Here is a 22,913-nt window from a genome sequence, read left to right on the forward strand (position 1 = left end):
AACCATAGTGATCAATTATCAAAACACTTGCAAATACTTACATGCAAATAGGAATGAAGAAGTATACCAAAAATAAAGGCTAAAGGTAGCAATATCTTTGAGTTTGAGTAAGATTTGGGGGTTGCATGCAAGTGAGAGAGATGAGAGATGAGAGGGCCGAGAGGGAGTGAAAGAGAGAGAGAGTGTTCGGGAGAGAGACGAGGGAAAAGAAAGAGAAAAGAGAGAAAAAAGAGAATGAGTGAAAAGAAAGAAAAAGAAAGAGAAGTGGGTTATATATAGCACTTAGAAACAAGGGCAATCTAGTAATTTGCCAACTTCCTTTTACTCACTCATTCCTTTTCTTTTTACTTAAATGCGATAAAATTCAAATACAAAATATATCTCTCTCGGAAAGTCGAGAATTATTGAAAATGACATTTTTAACGCGTAGGCCTCGAAATTAGCTTTTTATCCATTACTCATAATAAGAATTTGAGCAAACGGTTGATTTTATATGAATTTTGCAAACTTGTTTTAATAAATACATTTTCCACTTAAAATCAATTTAAAAATACAAAGATCCACAATTAAATTCACTTATCATTTTTAAAAAGTCTCTAAGACCTCTACGAAGATAACAGAACAAATCCCATATTTTAATCCATCTCAGATGATTTTATAAAAATGCACGAAGGTTAAATAAACCCTTATGTAAATCACATAATTCCTTTAAAATTCACAGAATTAACACAGAACATATAATCATGCACACAGTCAAGCAATCACACGCATATAGTCACATAACGACTCAGGTCTGATCATAGAATATATCCCTCTTTAATCTTTATCATCTTTTATGCGTACCGGGTCACGTTCAGCCTGACGGCCCGACGCTCAGCGTTTCGATTACGCTTCTCATTATCTTTTCCAATTAACACGTCTCTTAAGACGAAATACTTCATTCATTCACTTCACATATAATTCACATTTTATATTATTTAATTTCCATATTAGGACGGGTTCCGTTCTACCTGAATGCCCGAAACCACAGCTTGACTTCTAAGCTGACTCTTTAAATTGGAACGTTTTTATCCACGCTCCTTAACTCTAGTATACAGATAAGACAAATAATCACTGCTTAATCACATAATCTCATCACATAACACATACTTTACTTTCTTAATTACGACGCAAAATTCTCGGTTGTTACAGATTGTCACTGACGACTATGCTAAAGGATGCAGGGATACAATAATCCATTCAAGGACCAATGGATTGTAGAGAATTTTTGATACCGATCCACGGTTTATGCAGCTCCAGTATCCTATTCTTTTTCCTCATGGAGATATCGGATATTACCGTCAAATCCCTTTAAACAGACCAAATCAAAAAAATCAACAACAACGTCAAAATACCGAAGCTGAGGATCCAGATGAAAAAGGGGATAGAGAATTCATCACCATGAAAGAATATTACAATTATAAACTCATGATACGGCCTTCGGAAGGTATATTTAAAATTAATACTTAAATTTTATCACTTATCTATTAGTTTTTATCTCAAATTTTAATTCTCTAATGGATATTCAGGTGTGACTCCACATCTCGGAGGTCGTTTATGGCAGCAATATGTTATTGACGCATTTACTGCGATTGAGCAATACAGACTTGACTGGATCAGTGGTCACCAGACTAAAATCCGTTCTGATATGTACCACAACATACGAGATGCACTTAGTAAGGGTGATAGAAATCCTGAAAATGTTGACAATGTAACAATTTTACCAGCCTCCTTCACTGGCAGTAAAAGGTACATGAATCAGTATTTCAAAGATGCAATGGCAATTTGTCGAACACTTGGACACCCATCATTGTTCCTTGCGATGACCACAAACACAAAATGGCCTAAAATTCAGAGAATATTAAAGTTTCTACCTGGTGTTGATGTTGTTGACGCTCCCAACGTCGTTGCAAGGGTATTTAAAATGAAAGTTGACCAGCTGCTTGATGAAATAAGAAATAAAAACTGCTTTCGATGTTGTATTGGAGGTATGCTATTTTTAGGATTTCTTCCACTAACAAATTTTATCAGTTAAATTTAACATAACATGTATGTCAGGCTTGATTTAATTATTTTCTTTAACTGTTATATTACAGTAATGGACGTCATAGAGTTTCAAAGCGTGGATTGCCACATGCTCACATGCTAATATGGTTGCATCCAAATGATCGTCCCAAGACAATTGAACAAATAGATAAAATGGTTTCTGCAGAAATTCCTGACCCAAATATTGATCCAGTGGGTTACGAAGCTGTTAAGAATTACATGATCCACGGACCATGTGGCACTGACTGTGTTTAGTCTCCATGTATGGTTAAGGGCCATTGTATTAAACATTTTCCGAAAAGGTAATTCTTTATCCTTTACATAAACTTAATTTTCTATAGACTGCTGAAAGAATTCAACCTTAACCATCACCTTTTAGGAAAACATTCTTTTTGGATTTATTATAATGAATTTGAAATAGCGTTTTTCCTTTTTTAACAGGTATAATTCTCACACATACTTTGACGACTGTGGCTTTCCCATCTATAAGAGGTGGAAATCTGGAATTACCGTAAAGAAAAAGGGAATTGACCTGGATAATCGGTATGTTGTCCCCTACAATCGAGATCTTCTAATAAGATTTCAATGCCACACAAATCTAGAGATTTGTAATAGCTCCAGATCATTGAAATATCTATTCAAATATTGTTTAAAAGGACATGATACCGCCACCATGTATCTGAGGAAAAAACAAACAACAAAAAAGGGTGCACAACACCAATCAACCCTGAGAAACGTTCGCTTGATGAAGTCAAACAATACTTGGATGGAAGATATGTTTGTGCATCTGAAGCATCATGGAGGATATTTGGTTTTGGCATCCATTCCCGCTGGCCTTCTATTGAACGATTGCCAATACATCTACCGAATGATAAGATTGTTTCGTTTAAGGGCTCACAAAATCTACAGGAAGTTTGCGACAATGCTAGAACAAAGAAAAGCAAATTAGAAGCATGGTTTGATGCAAATAAAACATATGCAGAGGCCACAAATTTAACCTATTCAGAATTCCCAAGCAAGTTTACATGGTACCCACAACCTGGTATCTGGAAACAGAGGAAAAGAGGTGATATCATTGGTAGGTTTGCTGAAGTACATTCATCTAGCGGTGAACTATTATATCTCCACATGCTCCTGCTCAGGATTAAAGGTGCTGTATGTTTTGATGATTTGAAGATAGTCAATGGCCATGTTTATAACTCTTTTCACGAAGCCTGGGCCGCGCTAGGTATCCTCCAGAACGACCAGCAATGGCATGAAGCTATAGCTGAAAATGCGCATACATCCATGCCTCCACAGCTATGTGCCATATTTGTCAACATTTTAGTATACAGTCCAATATCTCATCCGCGTAGCCTTTGGGAAGCTCATTGGGGATGCATGTCAGATGATATTCTTCTTGTGAGGCGACACCTCACTGAGAATCCAAACCTTTGTCTATCAGATTTTGAGATCCAGAATTACGCTCTTGCAGGTATGAGCTGTTAATAATGTTTTATAAATATTACATGTTCCGGTATCTTCTTAAATTATCATTTTTTATTAATGTTATTGCAGAGATAGAGAAATTGTTGAATGATATTGGTAAAAGCCTGAGAAACTACCCATATATGCCATTTCCAGGAGATTCTTTTTTTTCCAACTCGGAGAATAGACTAATTCTCGTGGAAACATCCTATGATACAGAAGAAATAAAGAGAATCCATGCAATAAATCATAGTCTTCTCAATGATGAACAGATAGTCTATGATTCCATTCATCACAATATCAACCAGAAAAAAGTGGTGTTTTCTTTGTTTACGGAAGTGGAGGTTGTGGAAAGACTTTCTTGTGGAAGACACTATGTTGTCGATTATGATTAGAGCATAAAATTGTGCTTCTTGTGTCCTCATGTGGTATAGCTTCCGTGTTGCTTCCTGGTGGAAGAATCGCACACTCCCGCTTTCACATACCACTCAAACTTGATGAAAATTGTTCTGCCGGTTTAAGACACCGGACCGATATTTCTGAGCTACTTCAGCAAAATGATTTAATAATTTAGGACGAGGCTCCTATGGAAAATCGTCATGCTTTTGAATGCGTTGATCGATCCTTGAGAGATATTATGTCTTCTATTGATAAAAGGAGAGCTAAAAAGCCATTTGGTGGTATAACCATTGTTTTTTGTGGAGATTTTTGGCAGATACTTCCAGTCATTCCAAAAGCGTTAAGAGCTGAAGTAGTCTGCTCTACCCTCAATAAATCTAAGCTTTAGGAATCCTATGAGGTATTTTTATTAAAGCAAAACATGCGGCTTAATGCTGGAAATACAGATTTGGAGAACAAGACCATCGCGGACTTTAGCAAGTGGCAACTTGCTGTCAGTGATGGTAAGGAAACCAATATTTCTCCAAGTCCAGATAGTGGTAAAATGTTAATAAAGATTCGTGATCAATATATCGTTCATACGTCCGGAGATCCAATCCAGAAGCTTTTTAAAGTGACATACCCAGATTTTCTGCATAATATCTCTCTACATGAATACCTCAGATCAAGGGTCATACTCACACCTACCAATATCGTGGTGGATGAAATTAATACAACGATACTTGAAAAGATTTCAGGCATGGTTTATACTTATCTGAGTCAAGATTCAATTGATGATGCTGGTTATGATGATAATGATTTTAGATACATATTTTCAGTTGAGTATCTAAACTCTATCAATATGCCTTGCATTCCTAAGCATGAGTTAAAATTGAAGGTAGGAGTTGTCGTCATGCTTATGAGAAACTTGAACCAGATTATGGGATTATGAAATTGTACAAGAATGATTGTGAAATCATGTAGGAAGAACAATATTGAATGTGAGATATTGTGTGGCTCTCATGTTGGAACCAAACATCTAATTCCTAGAATTGAGATGATTCCAAGTGACACGGACTGGCCCTTTGAAGTTAAACGCGTTCAGTTTCTGATTCAAATATATTATTCCGTGACAATTAACAAAAGTCAGGGACAATCACTTGATACAGTTGGGCTTTACCTTCCTAGAGCGGCTTTCTCGTATGGACACATTTATGTTTCTATATCCAGAGTGACACGACCTGAAGGCCTCCAAATTCTCATAGATAGTGATGATGGTAGTAGCACAAATATTACAAATAATGTAGTTTTTGAGGAAGTGTTTTACAATCTTCCATGTATAGACAATTGACCTTATATATTAAGAACATTTGATCGCATTCTTCTATATTTCCTGCTTTACTCTGGATTTATTGTGTTTGATATATCAATGTTGTAAGTTCAACATCTAAAATGTTACACATTTTTATTTGTTTCACCTGTGTATAAACATAATAATAACAAAATTTGTTTAATAAATTATATATAATCTGTTTGATTAAGAAGATTTTCTTAATTGTTAAATATATTTTACAAATTTTATTGTTACTCAAAGGATTACAGTTTTCCTTTTTTTTGGAAGAAACCCAAATGATAAGGTTGGTTAGTTGTCATAATCACATCAAACACTAACCTTAAGAATTATCAGCAAATTAAACCGAGATATTACTCTAATTCTCATTTAAAGGAATAGATTTTCCCTATCAATTTCGAGCTAAATTCTTAGCATCTCCCTAATGCTTTGCTGCTGAAATATATTTTCAATAGATTTACAGGAGCTTTGTCATTTGCTAAGCATCATCTTTTTTTTTCTCACAAGAGTTCAACCATTTTGTAAGATCTTCCATTCTTTAAGCGATTTATACAATTCTTAGAATATCGAATGTATAAATATCTTATGTGTTGAGTAATCTTTTTTCTTACTCTTCTTATAGTGATCTTTTTCAATGGAATCATTTGATCGTCTATCCAATCTCAACAAGACAAGCACTAAATGGAAAATTAAGGTCAGGGTTATCAGGATGTGGGCTAACATGACTTTGGAGACGAACTCATGGAAAGGCTACAATCTTATTCTCCTTGACGATGATGTATGTTTTAAATTTATTCATCTTTGCATTATTTACTGTCAATCCTTCTTTCCACTAATATGTATTTATGTCATTTAAATTATTTAAATGTAGGATAACCATGTTCATGCCTTTGCCTATCATAACATTTGGAATGGATTCACCATGAAAATTATGGAAGGCGGTGTCTATGTTTTTTACCAGTTTGCAGTTAAAGATCCGGTTGGGAACTTGAAGTCTGTGCAGTCAACGCTCTGCATCAAATTTACAGGCTCCACTACTGTGAGGACTGCTGATGATGATGGCATGATCCCGTCACAAAAGTTTGAGTTTTTAGACCTTGGAGATTTGTTTATTGAAGCAAATAAATATCTTCCTCAACAGCAGCCTGAATTTGCAATAAGTCTGGTAACGCACTTTATTAACTGAATATTGTCAGACTTTACTCATATAAAACAATACTGCTACAATTATAAGACAGTATACTTTAATATTGTGTAAAGAAATTTTGTGTAAAACATATATTATTGGAGTTGTGGAGGAGTATGAAGGTTTGAACAAGCTTTCTACTAAATGCGGAGATAGGGACATTGTAAAGTTTAGAATATGTGATTCAAGGTTGTGTGAATATGTATATTTAATCAGTAGTATAAATGGGAATCTACATTGCATATTGCTATATATTATTAACCTTAATCATATCTAATCCTATTTTGTAGTAATGCCCACAAAGTAACTATTTGGGGTGATCTTGTTGTGTCGTTCAACGACAAGATGGCTGGAAATCCCAAAAAACCGATCATTGCTATTATAACAAGTACAAAAGTGACTACGTTTATGAGTAAGTAGTTCTGCAAGCAAACCTATTACACAATTATATACTTGTTGATTAAAAAATTAACTTTATTCCCATATCCAGGTTATGTTCAGATTGGTACATTACCATCTACTCATCTATATATAAATCTAGATGATGAATCTGTGATTGATATGAGGAAGAGGTAACAAGTAAATATAGATTTATTGTAAGCTCATCGATGTTTTTCTCTATTTTTATTTTCTTCTCTATGTTTAGGTTGCTTGAGGAAGGTTATATAATGAAAAGAGACAAATTGTTCCAAGCTAAACAAATTGAACTGGTTCCTACATTATTTGAAAAATTATCACTCAAAGACCTTAAAAAGAATCTGACATACGATCACCTCAAGGTATTGCCTTTATATAATTTTCAGAAAAGGTATTTTATATATGTTTCCTTTTGTTGTTAAATATTATATTTTCATAGTAACCGAGAAAAGAATTTGCTGCACCTTTAAGATCATTAAGGTCGATAAGGAAACAAATTGGTGGTTTTATAGCTGTAACAAATGTCTGCACGAGGTTGAGCGCATTGGAACAGTATTTAAATGTACCCATTATCCTTGAAACATTCCCGTTTCTCCGAAGAGGTAACCTAACTATTTGAATTTGTTGAAAATATTTGTAGGCGTGATAGTTTAAATTAAAACCTAAAAAAATAGCTAACTATTATCTCAAGGTTCTGTATCATGGTCCTTGCCGAGGATGAGACATTTTCCTGTAATATTGTTTTGAATGATCGAGTTTCTAGAAGAGTTTTTGGAACAAGTGTTGCAAAGGTGGTTTCTGATTACGATAAGGTAAAGAACTGTTATCCGAATACAGCTACACTGTCACCATGTTATACCACATATGCATTCATATTTTCTACAAATGTGTTCAGGATCCCTCTAAATCCTTTCCAGAAGTGATTAAATCATTAGTCGGAAGACTAATTTCAGTTGAACTTGGACTGAAAAAATCAAACGTTGTTGAGGATAACAACCTCTTTTATGCTGAAGATTTATATGAACTAACGATGAACTCTTCAACTCCTTCTAAATCTCCAATTATGTCCGAAGATTATTCCATCAACATGGGTTTTGAAGTGAGTAAAATATGTGGTTATGTTACATTTACACTTTCTTTAGTATTCTCTGCTAAATAATAAATATCGCAGACTTTCTTATTAACAGTCTTCGTATATGTAGTACTATGAAGGCGATGACGTTAATGGTACTCCAGGCTCTGCTAAACATGTTACCAAAAAAATGAAAAAGGTACTGTTAGGAATATGTGTATTAGTTTGATGATAAGTTAAGCAAAACACTTAAGTAGAAATCTAGTGTTTGTAGCCTCAACGGATAAGACCATCTTGGCTATCCGTTGAAGGAGTAGCCTTACTTAGCAATAAGTTTGGTATTGTAGCACATTTCACTCTCTGGTTTCAAGCTGTAATTCTTAGATGTTGTTAGGAAATAATCAGTCATGTTGACTACTAATGGATGTACAAATAGGAGGGCTAATTGTAAATATTTCATGCCTTGTAATTTTGTATAAGTGAAGAGGTGTCAACGGATATTGAAGACCTTCAACGGATAAGAAACAAAGCTTCAACGGATGTCTCTAATGCTTCAACGGATAAATATCCATCAACGGATAAGTGCTTTAACGGATAAAGCTTCAATTGCTAGAGCATCAACGGATAAAGCCATCAACGGATGAAAGCTTCAACGGATGCTCAGTCTCATAGCAGTTGATAGTGACAGTTAACAAAGCTGACAGAGGCACATGGATTGACAGAGATGTGGTAGCCTATTTCAGGAACAGCAGAAAAAGCAGCCATTTTTAGTCTGGTTCAAAATGGAAAGTCAACAGATAATTCCATATTACACTGGATAAAAATGGAATAGAAACAAGTGGAGAACTATTTTCTTATTGTACTTTATCTTTGTCTTCATTTGTAAACTTGGTGATATATAAACCAAGTAGTAGCTAGTAATTAGATGTGAATTTTTCCTGAGCTGTTTAGAAATATCAAGAGAGAAAATCATCTAGTTTGTACTAGGAAGCAGCTGTGATTTAATTTTGAATCACAGATTTTCTGAAATAACACATCTCTGGTGGAACAACAAATCCACCAGAAAAGTTTTTAAGTTCTTTGTGTTCATTAGATTTGTGTTTGAATATATATCTGTCTGCATCAGCTCCAAGCAATTCACACACATTTGATCACTCAAATACTTAGCCTTACAAACTGCTCAAAACTTGAAAAAGTTTTGAGATTTACATTCAACCCCCCTTCTGTAAATCTCATTGTTAGTCCACTGGGAATAACAATTGGTATCAGAGCAAGCTCTTAACATATAAAGAGTTTAAAGATCTATTCTGCTAACATCATGAGTGCACAGAAGAACTCTCCTGTTACCATCATGAATAGGAAGGATATTGGTGTAAAGATTCCAGTCCTGGAAAAGGATAATTATCATCACTAGAAAGTGAAGATGCATTTACATCTTCTTTCTCAAGATGAAAGCTACATCAACTGTATTGAAAATGGTCCTCACATCCCTCACAAGGTAGCCACAGCTGCTACTGCAACAGTTGCTGTTGGACAGTCTATTCTCAAGCCAAGAGCAGAATGGACTATTGAAGACATGGAAGAAATCCGCAAGGATAAGAGAGCCATGAACATTTTGTTTAATGGCTTAGATCAAGATATGTTTGACAATGTCATCAATTGCCAAACTGCAAAGGAAGTTTGGGACACTGTACAAATCATCTGTGAAGGTACTGAGCAGGTCAGAGAGAACAAAATGCAGCTTCTTATTCAACAGTATGAATATTTTCACTTTGAAGAAGGTGAATCATTAAATGATACCTTCAACAGGTTTCAGAAACTGTTGAATGGATTGAAGCTGTATGGTAGAGTGTACCAAGTCAAGGATTCCAACTTAAAATTTCTTAGGTCTCTGCCAAAAGAATGGAAGCCCATGACTGTCTCTTTGAGAAACTCTCAAGATTATAAGAACTTCACACTTGAAAGATTATATGGAATTTTGAAGACTATGAACTTGAAATGGAGCAGGATGAGCTGTTGGAAAAGGGAAAGAGAAAAGGAGGAACAGTTGCTCTTGTAGCTGACTGTGAGAAGATGGAAGCCAGGAATGAGGAGAAGACAATGCCAAGTCTCAAAGTTGGCACAAGCAAATCAGAATCAAGCAAGGGTAAAGAGCAAGTTGCTGAGGATGAAGACAATTCCAGTCAGGATGAATCTGATGATATTGAAGAGCATTTGGCCTTTCTGTCCAGGAGGTTTACAAAGATGAAGTTCAGGGAAAACACAAAGTTCTCTAAGCCAAACAAAAACATGGTGGACAAATCAAAGTTCAAATGTTACAACTGTGGCATTAGTGGACACTTTGCAAGTGAGTGTAGGAAGCCAAATTCTGAGAAAAAGAAATTTGAGCAAGTTGATTACAAAAAGAAGTATTTTGATTTGCTCAAACAAAAGGAAAGAGCATTTCTCACTCAAGATGATTGGGCAGCAGATGGGGCAAACGAAGATGATGATGTGGAATATGTCAACCTAGCCCTGATGGCTAATTCTGATGAAAATGAAACTAGTTCATCAAGCAACCAGGTAATTACTACTGATCTCTCTCAGCTCTCTAAACATGAATGCAATGAAGCCATAAATGATATGACCAATGAATTATATCATTTGCGTGTTTCCCTTAAATCTCTAGCAAAAGAAAACACTAGGATCAAGGAGAATAATTTGTTTTTAAGTGATAGGAATGTTGTGTTAGAGGATCAGGTAATTGAGCTTGAAAAGATAAAACTCAAATGCCTAACTGTTGAGAGTGAACTAGCAGAAGCTGTTAAGAAAGTGGAAATTCTTTCTAAACAGTGAGAAAGTGAGCAAGAGGTAATCAAGGCCTGGAAAACATCTAGGGATGTCAGTGTTCAGATTGCAAAGGTCTAGGGAATTGAATCATTCTGTGAGGATGCCTGGAAGAAAAACAAAAAGAAGTTAGAATTAATTGATGGATTGTCAACGGATGTGGAATCAACGGATGATGAAAGTTATCCGTTGAAGGAAGAAAAGGAGCATCCGTTGAAGGCTCATCAATTAAAACAGGCAAGTTCTTTTAAAAATAAAAATCTAAATAAAAAGAATGATTCAACTCTCAAAAACTTTGTCAAAGAAGGAGCTAGCACATCCAGAGATGTTAGTAAGGTGAATATAGGACATATGACTTTAGATCAGCTAAAAGATCGACTTAAGTTGGTTGAGGATAAGAAGGAAACTAAAAGAAAATCTAAAAGAAATGGGAAGGTAGGGATTAATAAACACAACAATTACACACCTGATAGGTATGCTCCTAGAAAAAGCTGTGTGCATTGTAAAAGTGTTAATCACCTATCTGATAATTGCAAATCTGTTAAAAATGATCCCATGCCTTCAAATCCCTCCATACCTAACATGTCTATGTCATCTCTGCATGCTATGCCTGTTATGTCTCACCAGAATCCCCATGAACATTTTACAAACATGCCATACATTAACAATCCTTATTTTACTGCATTTAGTATGCCTCAAATGCCATACAGTATGCCTATGTGGAATAACATGCTTGCACAACATATGCCCTATCAAATTCAATCAAATGTGTTAAATGATTCTGTGACTAACCCTACACTTCAACCAACCACATCTGAGACCAAGGTTGACCCAAAGTTACCTAAGTCAAAAGATGCAGGAGGAATGAAGTCTAGGAAAAAGACTAACAAGGGTGGACCCAAGGAAACTTGGGTACCAAAATTAACTTGATTGATTTTGTTGTGTGCAGGGACAAAGAAGGAATCTATGGTACTTGGACAGTGGTTGTTCAAGACACATGACAGGAGATTTCACCCTGCTCACAGAGTTTAAGGAGAGAGCTGGCCCTAGCATAACCTTTGGAGATGACAGCAAAGGATTCACTATGGGATATGGCTTGATTTCAAGAGAAAATGTTATCATTGATGAAGTTGCATTGGTTGATGGTCTCAAACACAATTTATTGAGCATCAGTCAACTATGTGACAGAGGGAATACTGTTTCCTTCAATTCTGAAGCCTGTATTGTCACAAGTAAAAAGGACAATAAAGTGGTTCTAACTGGAGTTAGAAAAGGGAATGTGTACTTAGCTGATTTCAACTCTACAGATGCAGAATCCATTACTTGTCTTCTCAGCAAAGCAAGTCCAGTTGAAAGTTGGCTATGGCACAAGAAGCTGTCCCATTTGAATTTCAAGACAATGAATGATCTAGTCAAAAAGGACTTAGTTAGAGGAATGCCTCTAGTGGAATTCACAAGGGATGGACTATGTGATGCTTGTCAGAATGGAAAGCAAAAGAAAGTATCATTCAGTAAGAAGCTTGAATCTGCAATTGATGAACCTCTACAACTTCTACACATGGATCTTTTTGGACCAGTTAATGTATTGTCAATTTCAAGGAAAAGATACTGCCTAGTGATTGTAGATGATTTCTCAAAGTTTTCATGGGTTTATTTTCTTAGATCAAAGGATGAAGCTAGTGAAATCATCATCAATCATATTAAGCAAGTCAACAATCATCCTGATTTCAAAGTAAGGAATATTAGGAGTGACAATGGAACTGAGTTCAAGAATTCAACCATGAAGATGTTCTGTGAAGAAAATGGGATCATGCATGAGTTCTCAGCTCCAAGAACTCCACAACAAAATGGTGTGGTGGAAAGGAAGAACAGATCACTAATTAAAGCTGCAAGGACAATGCTTGAGGAGTCAAAACTCCCAACTTATTTTTTGGCTGAGGCTGTTAACTGTGCATGTTACACTCAGAATGTAAATTTACCAAATTTAACTACTTGCCGTATCATTATAGAAGTTTCTACAATATTGCCTGTGAATAACCTCAAATTATGCCCTTAATTTTGACATAAATCAGTACCTTAATTATGGAAATCCTGATTCAAACGCTGGTTTGTTTAGGATTGTGATAAAATATGCTTATTGTTTGTGATTTGCAGAGAATACCATAGCCTCTCAAAATTATCCTAACTGCCTATAATCACGATGACAATATCTTCCTTAAAAATTGGTGTGATTGAGTATCTTTACCATATTCAAAATCGATCCTCTTCTACTTAGACGGTATTATATATTCAGTAACTTTCATAGTTGTTCTACACTAAAATTGTTGAAGAACATACAGGTTTGTACACATATTTCTCTTCAATTTCATCAAAAAATACTATACATAATACATTCATCCTATAAACATTTATCATCTTTCAGCCAGGTATGGATGACCATCAACATTTTTCCGATCTGAATGCCATTCAAATTGCATAGACGTTGAAAGTTAGGGTGACAAGAATGTGGAGGTCACTAAATGGTCATGGAGAGGTGTCGAGACACAATCTTATTTTGCTCGACTGTGAGGTTTGATTATTTTAATCTGTTGGAAGTAATTCAGTTGACTACATTTGTATTTTTCATATACATTATTCATGTATATATTATGTTTTGATTATAGAATAAGCACATGGTTACAGTTGTGTCACCTGCTATTTGGAATCAATTTGCCGGAATTTTGAATCCAGGAACCTTATACCGTATAAGGAACATAGGTATCATGCCTGCAACTGGTTTATACAGGCATGTACGTAACACAAACTGCATTCGGTTCCTACCCATCACTATTGTAGAGGTTGTTCTGGTGGATACTCTAATGATTCTGCGGCACAAGTTTGAATTGACTCCCTTGTCTGCTATTTCCGACGCTCTTTTAAATTCTTATTATGATGAGATGTTTGTTTACTCCACAGGTAGAGAATTTAAAAGTCGACAATCAAGGTTTATAAATTTATCATCTATATTAATTTACAATCTCAAAACAGATGTTATCGGTGTTGTCGAGGACTTGGAACCAAAGCGAACAATCCTAAGCAGCTTTGGTTTAAGAGATATGATCCGCTTCAGACTAAGTGATGGAGAGTAAGATATTTTGTATTCTATATATATAATCCAGACGTGTACAATCAGAACTGTTTAGATTACCATGTCTTTACTTTGATTTCAGGACATCGCACCGTGTTTATTTTATGGGTAATTTCCCACCGAATATCGAGTTATTATACCAGGATATAGGAACAGGAAGCAAAATTGTCATCCTTGCATCTGTCCGCATCAACATTTACCAAGGTTAAATTCTTGCTTTCCTGCATGTACTAATTATTTTTAAAAAATTCAACAGTTTGACTCTCAAATTCCATGTAAAGCATTCATAAAGTATTGTTCTTTTTCTATTTGAAAAAGGCATAATTCGTATAGGTAATTTGCCTTCAACAAGTATCTTCATCAATATTGACTATCCCGATGTCGTCACGTTGAGACAGAGGTATGCACATTAAATCAACTCACATTTATAATATTATATAATTTACTATTCATACTCTAACTTTGTGTTACTTCTGTCTTGTAGGTTATTGAATATCGACAACTGATGTATTAAAGAGATATTGCAGTTGGCGGTTTTTATTACATTTAATAGTTTATGATATTTACCTAAATAAAGTTTTATCGATTTATGGAATAAACGTGCACATTGTTCTTCAACAAATTTTATTAATTGTTATTCAAAGTGTATGTTTCTCATGATTTTGGATTTTTATATTATCTATTTAAACCTTTTGGTTGCATTACGCCGCAATTATTTCACGCAATCTTTAACGTAATACTTCTTTGTTCGGACTATGCTATTATTATATTTAATAATAACACGACATATTTACCATATTCTAATTACTGTCACACATTATCTATGTAATCCAGTACTTAGATTACTGTTTTTACTTTTCTTTAAATTTAGAAATTTTACAAGTTTTCAAACTTAAGATATACAATATTGATTGCAAATATATAATTTTTAAGTCCTCAACAAACCTTAAGAATGATGTCATTGCAACAACAGAGCGTTTCCATTGTTCAACCAATAAGATCCATAACATAAATATATCATATTAAATTTTGAAATTCTTTTAAAATCAGATCACATCCAATAATATGAATAGCTAAAAAACCAATTTTCAAGCATCTACTAGATAGAAATATATTGATCACATTGATATAGTATGAAATGTTGTGTAGATTAAACAAACTATTCGATAACTATATCGAATATTAGGTCTTCTTGCTGAAAAGTAAAAACCAAGTTATCGTCTATTTGTATCTCATTATCAGTCGCAAATTGGTTCCATCCACCGGAGAATCGAGGTAATCCAGTAGAAAACACTACCTTAACATTGCAGGTTAAAATCCCCATCCCCAAAGTTACAATTTCACCACTTATCCATGTCCTACCATTTGGCTGTACAACTGCTGGGATATATTGAAAGAAAATATGTCTTTCTTATATCAATTAGCCACAATATGAGTAAAAATTATATTGTATTTGCAAAATTTATCCACATTATATCTAGGTAAACTGATCGAGTAATGTAACAATACCGCTATGTCACATGTGTTGTTCACATTTGAAGCAGTCATTGTTGCGGGGAACTCCATTACCAGGAGTTCATCATTTTCCTGATCACTTATATTATCTTCTGTAACATCGTCAGCTACATCTTCAACATCCATACCCAAGTTGTCTTCTACTTGCTGAATTCCTTCTTTAGGAACTTCTGCAGCATGATCAGTGTCAACTGTAATATTCATATGAACAATTTCTTCTACTTCCTCAATTCCACTTGGAAGCTGTTTATTAATATCTACAGGGAAGTAGAAAAAGGTATTAATATTATTATCGTGGTCACCCGCGTTTCCATTATTACCGTTTGACTGCATAGCTTCATTAACTACTATAATTTTTTTAAAAAAATTACCTGTCTAAAAAATTGGGATCCTAATAATCAGACAAATAAAATGGTATGTAGTATTTAAAGTAGTACCATTTCTTGAAGAACAACTGACCATAAGTTTCTCATTTTTTGAACTATAAAAATGACAGTGTCAAACTTCCCAGATCCTCTATAGGTAAGCAACATGAAATCCTTCCTCTCAAACATTTTGTCATTTACTAGCTCCAGTATATCACAAATCTTCCCTGTGGATTCAGAGTACCAGCAATTGTGTATCTTTCCATTCTGCAAGATCAATTGTACTTTTGCAGGAATCAACTTTCCAAAAGAGTTGTGAAATTTTTCTGGTATGGCCTGTCACAAGCAAAATAAGTATCGATAAATGACAAAATTACTATATATAAAGAAAGAGATACATATCATAGTGTGAGAAAGTAAGTATTGCTTAATTAAAAGCTTACTATTACTCCAGAGTCTATTTATAACGACTCGTATATTTCTGTAATATTTAAATATGTAATTATTGCGTAGTTAATTAATAAATAAGTTTATATCACTCATGGTCTCTGTGTTTACTTATTATCGTTTATATGCGATTGTTGGATTACGTAGTGTGTTTTATAATTAGCTGGTGCACAGCGTTATTTTGGTTTCATTTTTTTTTTCTTTTAAAAGTGATTTTATGACAATTTTAATTCCAAAATTATTTGGGTTTTCTCCAAAATTGTTTTTATGATTTTATAACCTTGCTAATTATTTTAGGGATTTTATAAAATTTACAAATCAACATTCTGTCATTTATTTATTCTTCAATGATTTTCTGAATTCATTTAAATGGTAAAATCCATATTTAATTCCAGGATTTTTCAAAAATCATGAAACTCATATTTTATTAAGTTCATAATATTCTGAGAATTTTAAAATTATTTTGGTAATTTTCGGGATTAATTTCACCTGCGCTTTGTTTCGTTTATTGGTTAAAGGCGGGTATAAATCGCGTTTTGAAAAGTGTTTTTAAAATTTTAAAATTTATGTTTTTATAAATCCGGGATATTTGTGACATTATAAGACTAATTTCGTAATTTTATGGAATTATTTTGCGTGCCCCTTGGTTCGTTAATTTTAAGTTTCGGGTTCCAGAACCTTTGTAATTGTCCCAAAGGTACGTGTTATTTGTCTAACATGTGTCAGGAATTATAGAAACGTGGCATAGCAGTAGAATTTTGGAGAGTTAACACATCAATTTTTTTTCTTTCTCCTGGTCTCATCTCTCGGTTACCTCGTCTCTCTCTTGTCTATAATCTCGAAATCTCTCCATCTCTTCTCTCTGTCCCTCCTCTTTCCTCTCCCTCTTTCTCTTCCCTCTATTTTCCGATTTGCTTCCCCCGGTTTCTGGATTTCCGGTGAGTTCCGGTTGGGATTTTTCCGGTGATTCCTTCAATTTCTCCCTGTTTTCAGATTATAAACATGCATACTTGTATGTATATATACGGTTATTTGTATGTATGTGATGTGTGCGTGCATTGGTGTGTGTTAGTGTGTGCGGTGCAGCCGTGTTTTGCCGTGTTTAGCCATGTTTGTGGTTGTGCTTCACCTCTGTCTTTCCTATTCTTTGTTGGGCTGTGATATGAGGCCCGTTATTGGGCCTGACATTTGGGCCAGGTCGAGTATTGTAGAGCTGGTTTTGATGTGATTTATTTGATTTTATTTGCAGGAATATTTTTGACTGATTTCGTGAAATAGATAATTCTGTGCGGGAATTCTAATAAATCGGTGAAATTTATTAGGACACCCGTATATTTTCGGGCACCAATAAATTTTTCCGCCGCGCGCGATGAATTTTTACGAGCGCGCGGTGGACGGTGATGACCCTGTTCTGAGTCCTAAATATTTTAATAAATAAAATTTGTATAAATTATGTTCAGGACTAAAATTTAGTTATGTGATGATTCAAATTGATTTTGTTGGGATTTGATGTCGATTGATGTTTCGACGGGTAGACCTATAGACAGAGGAGTCGCTGTCCAATTTTTCTAAAAATTACCTTAAATTACAAATCGAGTACATATATCTCGTTTAATACAAATTAAACTCTGATTGTTATGTGCACCATTATTAAGTATATGTTATTGATATTAATATATTTGGGAGTTGAAAAATTATAGCGTTGGGTAATTAGTTAGTGAGGAAAAGTCAAGCACAATCGGTTGTCTAACCTAGGATGTTTCGATTTCGTAGGTTCGAGTCAAAGGACCCGGTAGTTCAAGTCAATTAGAGTTAAGCCAAAGTTAGTGCAAAGCTTCGCAAGGAAAGTACCCTGAACTAATCTTTTACAGTTCAATATATATGAATAATTGTTTATTTAAAAGATGTACTAGAACAGAACGTTTTAAGTTACGTATTCCCCATATTTAAATATGTTTTGTTAACTGCGGTTTTGGGGGAAAAGTAACTTCTGAAAATGCCTATCTCTAGATTATGATTAAAATTAAAAAGGGATTTTAGAATGTGTGCTGTAATGGTTTAAAAAGAGATAGGTTTAAATGGTTTTGGAAACTGGATAAACATAAATCAGATATTGGATGGCCAGTTGGCGTAAGAGGTCCGTTATTAGGTAACGGCCCAGCGTGGTTGCGTAAGAGGCTAAGTCGGATGCGCGCACTGGTAGGCCGCTTAGTCCAGCATGACAGAGACCTAGCTAGTCACTGAGTTCCGAAACGAAATTTGTGATGGGATAGAATTATAGTCCCCGTAACGGGACCGGTGATTTATTGGTCCAACAATGGACAATGGTTTTGGAAAAGAAATAGCATGCTAAAATTGAACTCTGGTATTTTTACACAGCACACTACATATGATGTTATTTTGCAAAGCATGCTAGTTTTGATATACAGTTTATACCTGTTTTACGGATTTCTCGTATATCAGTTTAATATCTGTTCCTATATTGTTTTATACAACCTGTTACTGGTTATTCATATAGAGGTACTGTTGAGCAATGAATTGCTCACCCTTGCAGCTTTTTTGTATTTATTTATTGCAGATGTCTAGAAGACCAGGTCAGCGTAGAGTGTCAGCCTCCGGTCCCGGCTCCTCTGAGGTAGTTTGTATCAGGCCCTAAGGTTTGATGAGTTGCTGTAATAAGTGAGAATATCTGGTTTTGAATAAGTTAGTGTGCGTGTTGTAAACTAAATAATATTTGAACCTGTTTCGGCTCCTGGTTGGGGTCGTGTATTATAATAAAGTTTATTTAGCAGTTTTTGTTATAATTTATCATATTTTTGGTGACGTCAGCCCCTGATCCCGGGGTTGAGGCCGTCACAGTTGGTATAGAGCCACAGGTTTAAGTCCCTAATTTAGGTTAAGAGATGAGTTAGTAAGGTGTAGGAAGTATGTCCTATAGTGTGAGTCAGCAACTCATGTCGAGGAGCAACCTTAAGTGTAAGTCGAGGGTTCCGACGGCGTTACCCTGGAATCTATTAATATTTTAATAGACTTTCCCTAACCTTGTTATATCTTTCCTGTATATTGTTATGATTGACAGTGGCCTATAGTGATCTCCAGTTCTCTTTCTCGGGGAAACCCGTCAGACTCAGATGATTCAGATTCTGAGCGGACCTTGGATGTTGTGGCCGAGGAGACTCCCATGCCTCCTCCACCTGTTCCTCCAGTTGTATTAGGAGGTGTGTCAGGACCTAGTATCCGTCCTCGCTGGGTACGAAGGTCAGTATCGACGGTTAGGGATTTCCCTCCAGGATGTGGTCCTAGTTCCTCCACCTCGAGACCACCTGTTCCTCCCTCTGTTCCTTCAGGTACATCCTCCCCGATCCCTTACCATGTTCACCGAGCGGTGAACCAGATTTTGATCAGAGAGCAAAGCCCAGGGTTAGCAGCTCAGCTTGACTAGATTCCGGTCGGGCCTTTCCAGGGTATTCCTGCCCCTTCCCCAGATGTGAAGGAGAGAGTTCGATCCTTGACTCAGGCTGCAGTAGAGAGAGCTCGGACCATTGACCGTTTCATTAGCTCCGAGTTTAGGGCTGTTACCAGGATCTTGTGAACTGGTTGGTATTTGAGTTAGGATCCATTGGTGGCAGTGGCTAGATTAGACTTGCTGCAGTGAGATACAGAGCCCGGAGTTAGTTGCAGGAGTTCTGTAGATGCTTTTCTTATGTATGTTTTCTTTGTATTGTAGCTTGTATTAGGTGGGGCTGCTATGACAGCCAATTTTGTTGTGTACTTAGTATTCTATGATTGTTGTACTGTAGTTGTTAGATGGATTTGTACTGTTGTTGTATTACTATTTTCTGATGTTACGGTTGTCGGTTTTATTTTATTGCACTTTTGTTATTGCTGTTATTGTTATTGTTGTAATTGTTGCTGGATTGTTAAATTTGGTAATGCATCATGGGTGGACCCCAAATAAACAGTGAAGGGAATATTTAATTATGACTGCATTCTCCTGATGCATAAAACTGTTGCTACCCGGGGGCACAATTTTCATATAAAACCTTTTTGTTGTGTTTCAGGAGAATGCCTCCCAAGAAAAATTTACCGTCCAATTTCTCCAGTAGGAACTCTGAAGGGGGCCCAGTCATGGATGGATTACTAGATTTGCTGCGCCAACAGTCTAATCAGATGGCTCAGCAACAAGAACAATTCCAGTAGCAGCAACAACAATTCCTACAATAGCAGCAGCAACAACAACAGCAATTTATACAACAACAACATCAACAAATCCAACAACAGTTACAACTTCAACATCAACCCCAGCCAAGAGAACCGAACCAGACTGTTAGTTTCAAATCTTTTCAGTCAGTTAAACCCCCAGAGTTTAAGGGCGAGGTAGACCCGATTGCTGCTAGAATTTGGCTTAAAGAAATGGAGAAAGCCTTCACCCTTACTCAGGTGAGTGATGATTCTAAATCAGATTATGCTAGTTATTTTCTGAAAGGTGAAACAAGTTTTTGGTGGGAATCTGCGTGTGCCTTAGAAGGAGAAGGCCCTGTTTCTTGGGCTAGATTCACGGAGCTGTTCCTAGAAAAGTATTTTCCAGATTGTTTGCAGAGTCAGTTGGAAGTAGAGTTTTTGGAATTGAAGCAGGGAGAAAGGAGCGTGGCTGAGTATGAGGCCAAGTTTACAGAGTTGGCTCGACTAGCCCCTGGATATGTAAACACTGAGATTCAGAAAGCTAGGAGATTTCAGCAAGGACTAAAGCCGGAAATTCATAGGGGAGTGGTAGCCCTGCAACTTAAGACGTATACCTCTATAGTTCAAGCCACCCTAGTGATAGAGAGTGATCAGAAGTTGGCCTACAAGGAAAGGGGTGATCGGAAAAGAAAGTTTGAAAGTGGTACAGCTAATGCAGAACAGGAGGAGTCTAGTCAGAAGTTCCCAAGGAAGTTTGGCCGGAATAAGAATCAGAGATTTAGAAGGCAAGGCATGGCTCAGACAAATTCCGGTGTCACTTCAGTTGCCTCCGCCCCAGTCCAGTCAACCAGACCAGTTCTGGATTGTAAGTTATATGGTAAAAAGCATAGTGGTCTGTGTCGGAAGGATGTCCAGTGTTTTAAATGCGATAAAAAGGGTCATTATGCGTCAGAATGTAACCCAGGAAATGTCGGAGTCACTTGCTTCAAGTGTGGTAAGGTTGGGCACATCTCCAGAAACTGCAAGACGGCTACTCAGGGTAATGTAGGAGGTAATGAATCTCACGGACCAGCAACTAGTATAGTGAGAGCCAGAACCTTTAAAATGACCAAGAAATCTAATGCTCAAGATTCAGATGTGGTTGCAGGTACGCTTTCTCTAAATTCAGTGCCTGTTAAGGTTTTATTTGATTCAGGAGCATCTAAGTCCTTTATATCTAAAGAATGTGTAAGTAAAATGAATTTGATGTTGGAAAATTTAGATGAGCCCTTATCGATAGAGGTAGCTAATCAGGATAAAGTCTCAGTAGACCAGTTTTGCCCTAGATGTCGAATAGAAATTTACGGGCATTTCTTTTTGGTGGATCTAATACCTTTTCAGTTAGGAGAGTTTGATATAATTTTAGGAATGGATTGGTTGTCTCGACATAAGGAAAATATTGATTGTAAGAAAAAGAATGTTTTGTTATACTCAGAAGATAATAAAAGGATGGTTTATCAAGGACAAAAATAGGGCAAGCAATTTCTTTCTATCTTGGAAGCGAAGAAGTTATTGAGACAAGGTTGTGAAGCATACTTAGCCCATATTGTGGATACTGAGAAGAGAATACCCGAATTGGAGAAGATTTCGGTAGTTAATGAATTTCCAGATGTGTTTCCAGACGAGTTACAAGGATTACCACCAGATCGGGAGATTGAGTTTTCTATTGATTTGATTCCAGGAGCAGAACCAGTTTCAAAGGCACCTTACCGTATGGCCCCAGTAGAAATGAAAGAACTAGCTAAACAACTTCAGGAACTTTTGGATAAAGGGGTAATCAGACCAAGTGTATCCGCGTGGGGTGCGCCAGTGTTGTTTGTGAAAAAGAAAGATGGAAGCATGAGATTGTGTATTGACTACCGAGAATTGAATAAGTTAACCATCAAGAATAAGTACCCCTACCCAGGATTGATGATTTATTTGATCAACTGAAGGGAGCATGTTGTTTTTCCAAGATCGACTTAAGATCGGGCTATCATCAGTTAAAGATCAAGCCTGAAGATATACCAAAGACTGCTTTTCGAACCAGATATGGTCATTACGAGTTTCTAGTGATGTCATTCAGGTTGACTAATGCGCCAACAGCTTTTATGGATTTAATGAACCGAGTGTACAAGGAGTACTTGGATAAATTTATTATTGTATTTATTGATGACATCCTCATTTATTCAAAGACCAAAGATGACCATGCCGGACATCTAAGGATTGTATTACAAAGGTTGAGAGCAAAAACAATTATATGCTAAATTCTCAAAGTGTGAATTTTGGTTGGAGGAAGTTCAGTTTTTAGGTCATATAGTTGGTAAAGATGGTATTAAGGTAGACCCTGCGAAGATTGGAGCTGTATCCAGATGGGAGCAGCCAAAGACCCCGACGGAAATTAGAAGTTTTCTTGGATTAGCAGGCTATTACCGAAGATTTGTGAAGGACTTTGCCAAGATTGCAACCCCGTTGAC

General features: G+C 36.0%; 3 protein-coding genes across 3 annotated transcripts; all 3 read left to right on the forward strand.

Annotated features, from left to right (window-relative positions):
* The first annotated feature begins 1,287 nt into the window (after positions 1 to 1,287).
* Positions 1,288 to 3,947, forward strand: LOC141714697 (uncharacterized). The gene is made up of 6 exons (XM_074518201.1): positions 1,288 to 1,486; positions 1,569 to 1,954; positions 2,359 to 2,387; positions 2,527 to 2,628; positions 2,859 to 3,559; positions 3,643 to 3,947. Exons 1-6 carry the CDS (start codon positions 1,288 to 1,290, stop codon positions 3,945 to 3,947), a joined length of 1,722 nt encoding a protein of 573 aa, XP_074374302.1.
* Positions 3,948 to 4,372: 425 nt separating this feature from the next.
* Positions 4,373 to 4,882, forward strand: LOC141714698 (uncharacterized). The gene has a single exon (XM_074518202.1). The coding sequence runs from the start codon at positions 4,373 to 4,375 to the stop codon at positions 4,880 to 4,882; it is 510 nt and encodes a 169-aa protein (XP_074374303.1).
* Positions 4,883 to 4,894: 12 nt separating this feature from the next.
* LOC141714699 (uncharacterized) lies at positions 4,895 to 5,281 on the forward strand. The gene has a single exon (XM_074518203.1). It carries the CDS (start codon positions 4,895 to 4,897, stop codon positions 5,279 to 5,281), a length of 387 nt encoding a protein of 128 aa, XP_074374304.1.
* Positions 5,282 to 22,913: the final 17,632 nt, after the last annotated feature.

Source organism: Apium graveolens, chromosome 3 (assembly GCF_009905375.1).
Source record: "Apium graveolens cultivar Ventura chromosome 3, ASM990537v1, whole genome shotgun sequence".
Classification (NCBI taxonomy): Eukaryota; Viridiplantae; Streptophyta; class Magnoliopsida; order Apiales; family Apiaceae; genus Apium; species Apium graveolens.

What these genes read in the sequence shown, in the direction of transcription:
- LOC141714699 (XM_074518203.1), top strand. Translation starts at nt 4,895, where the DNA reads ATGATTGTGAAATCATGTAGGAAGAACAATATTGAATGTGAGATATTG.
- LOC141714697 (XM_074518201.1), top strand. Translation starts at nt 1,288, where the DNA reads ATGCAGCTCCAGTATCCTATTCTTTTTCCTCATGGAGATATCGGATAT. An exon ending in CATGATACGGCCTTCGGAAG is followed by an intron (nt 1,487 to 1,568) that starts GTATATTTAAAA and finishes ATGGATATTCAG; the next exon opens with GTGTGACTCCACATCTCGGA. An exon ending in CTCCCAACGTCGTTGCAAGG is followed by an intron (nt 1,955 to 2,358) that starts GTATTTAAAATG and finishes TGTATGGTTAAG; the next exon opens with GGCCATTGTATTAAACATTT.
- LOC141714698 (XM_074518202.1), top strand. Translation starts at nt 4,373, where the DNA reads ATGCGGCTTAATGCTGGAAATACAGATTTGGAGAACAAGACCATCGCG.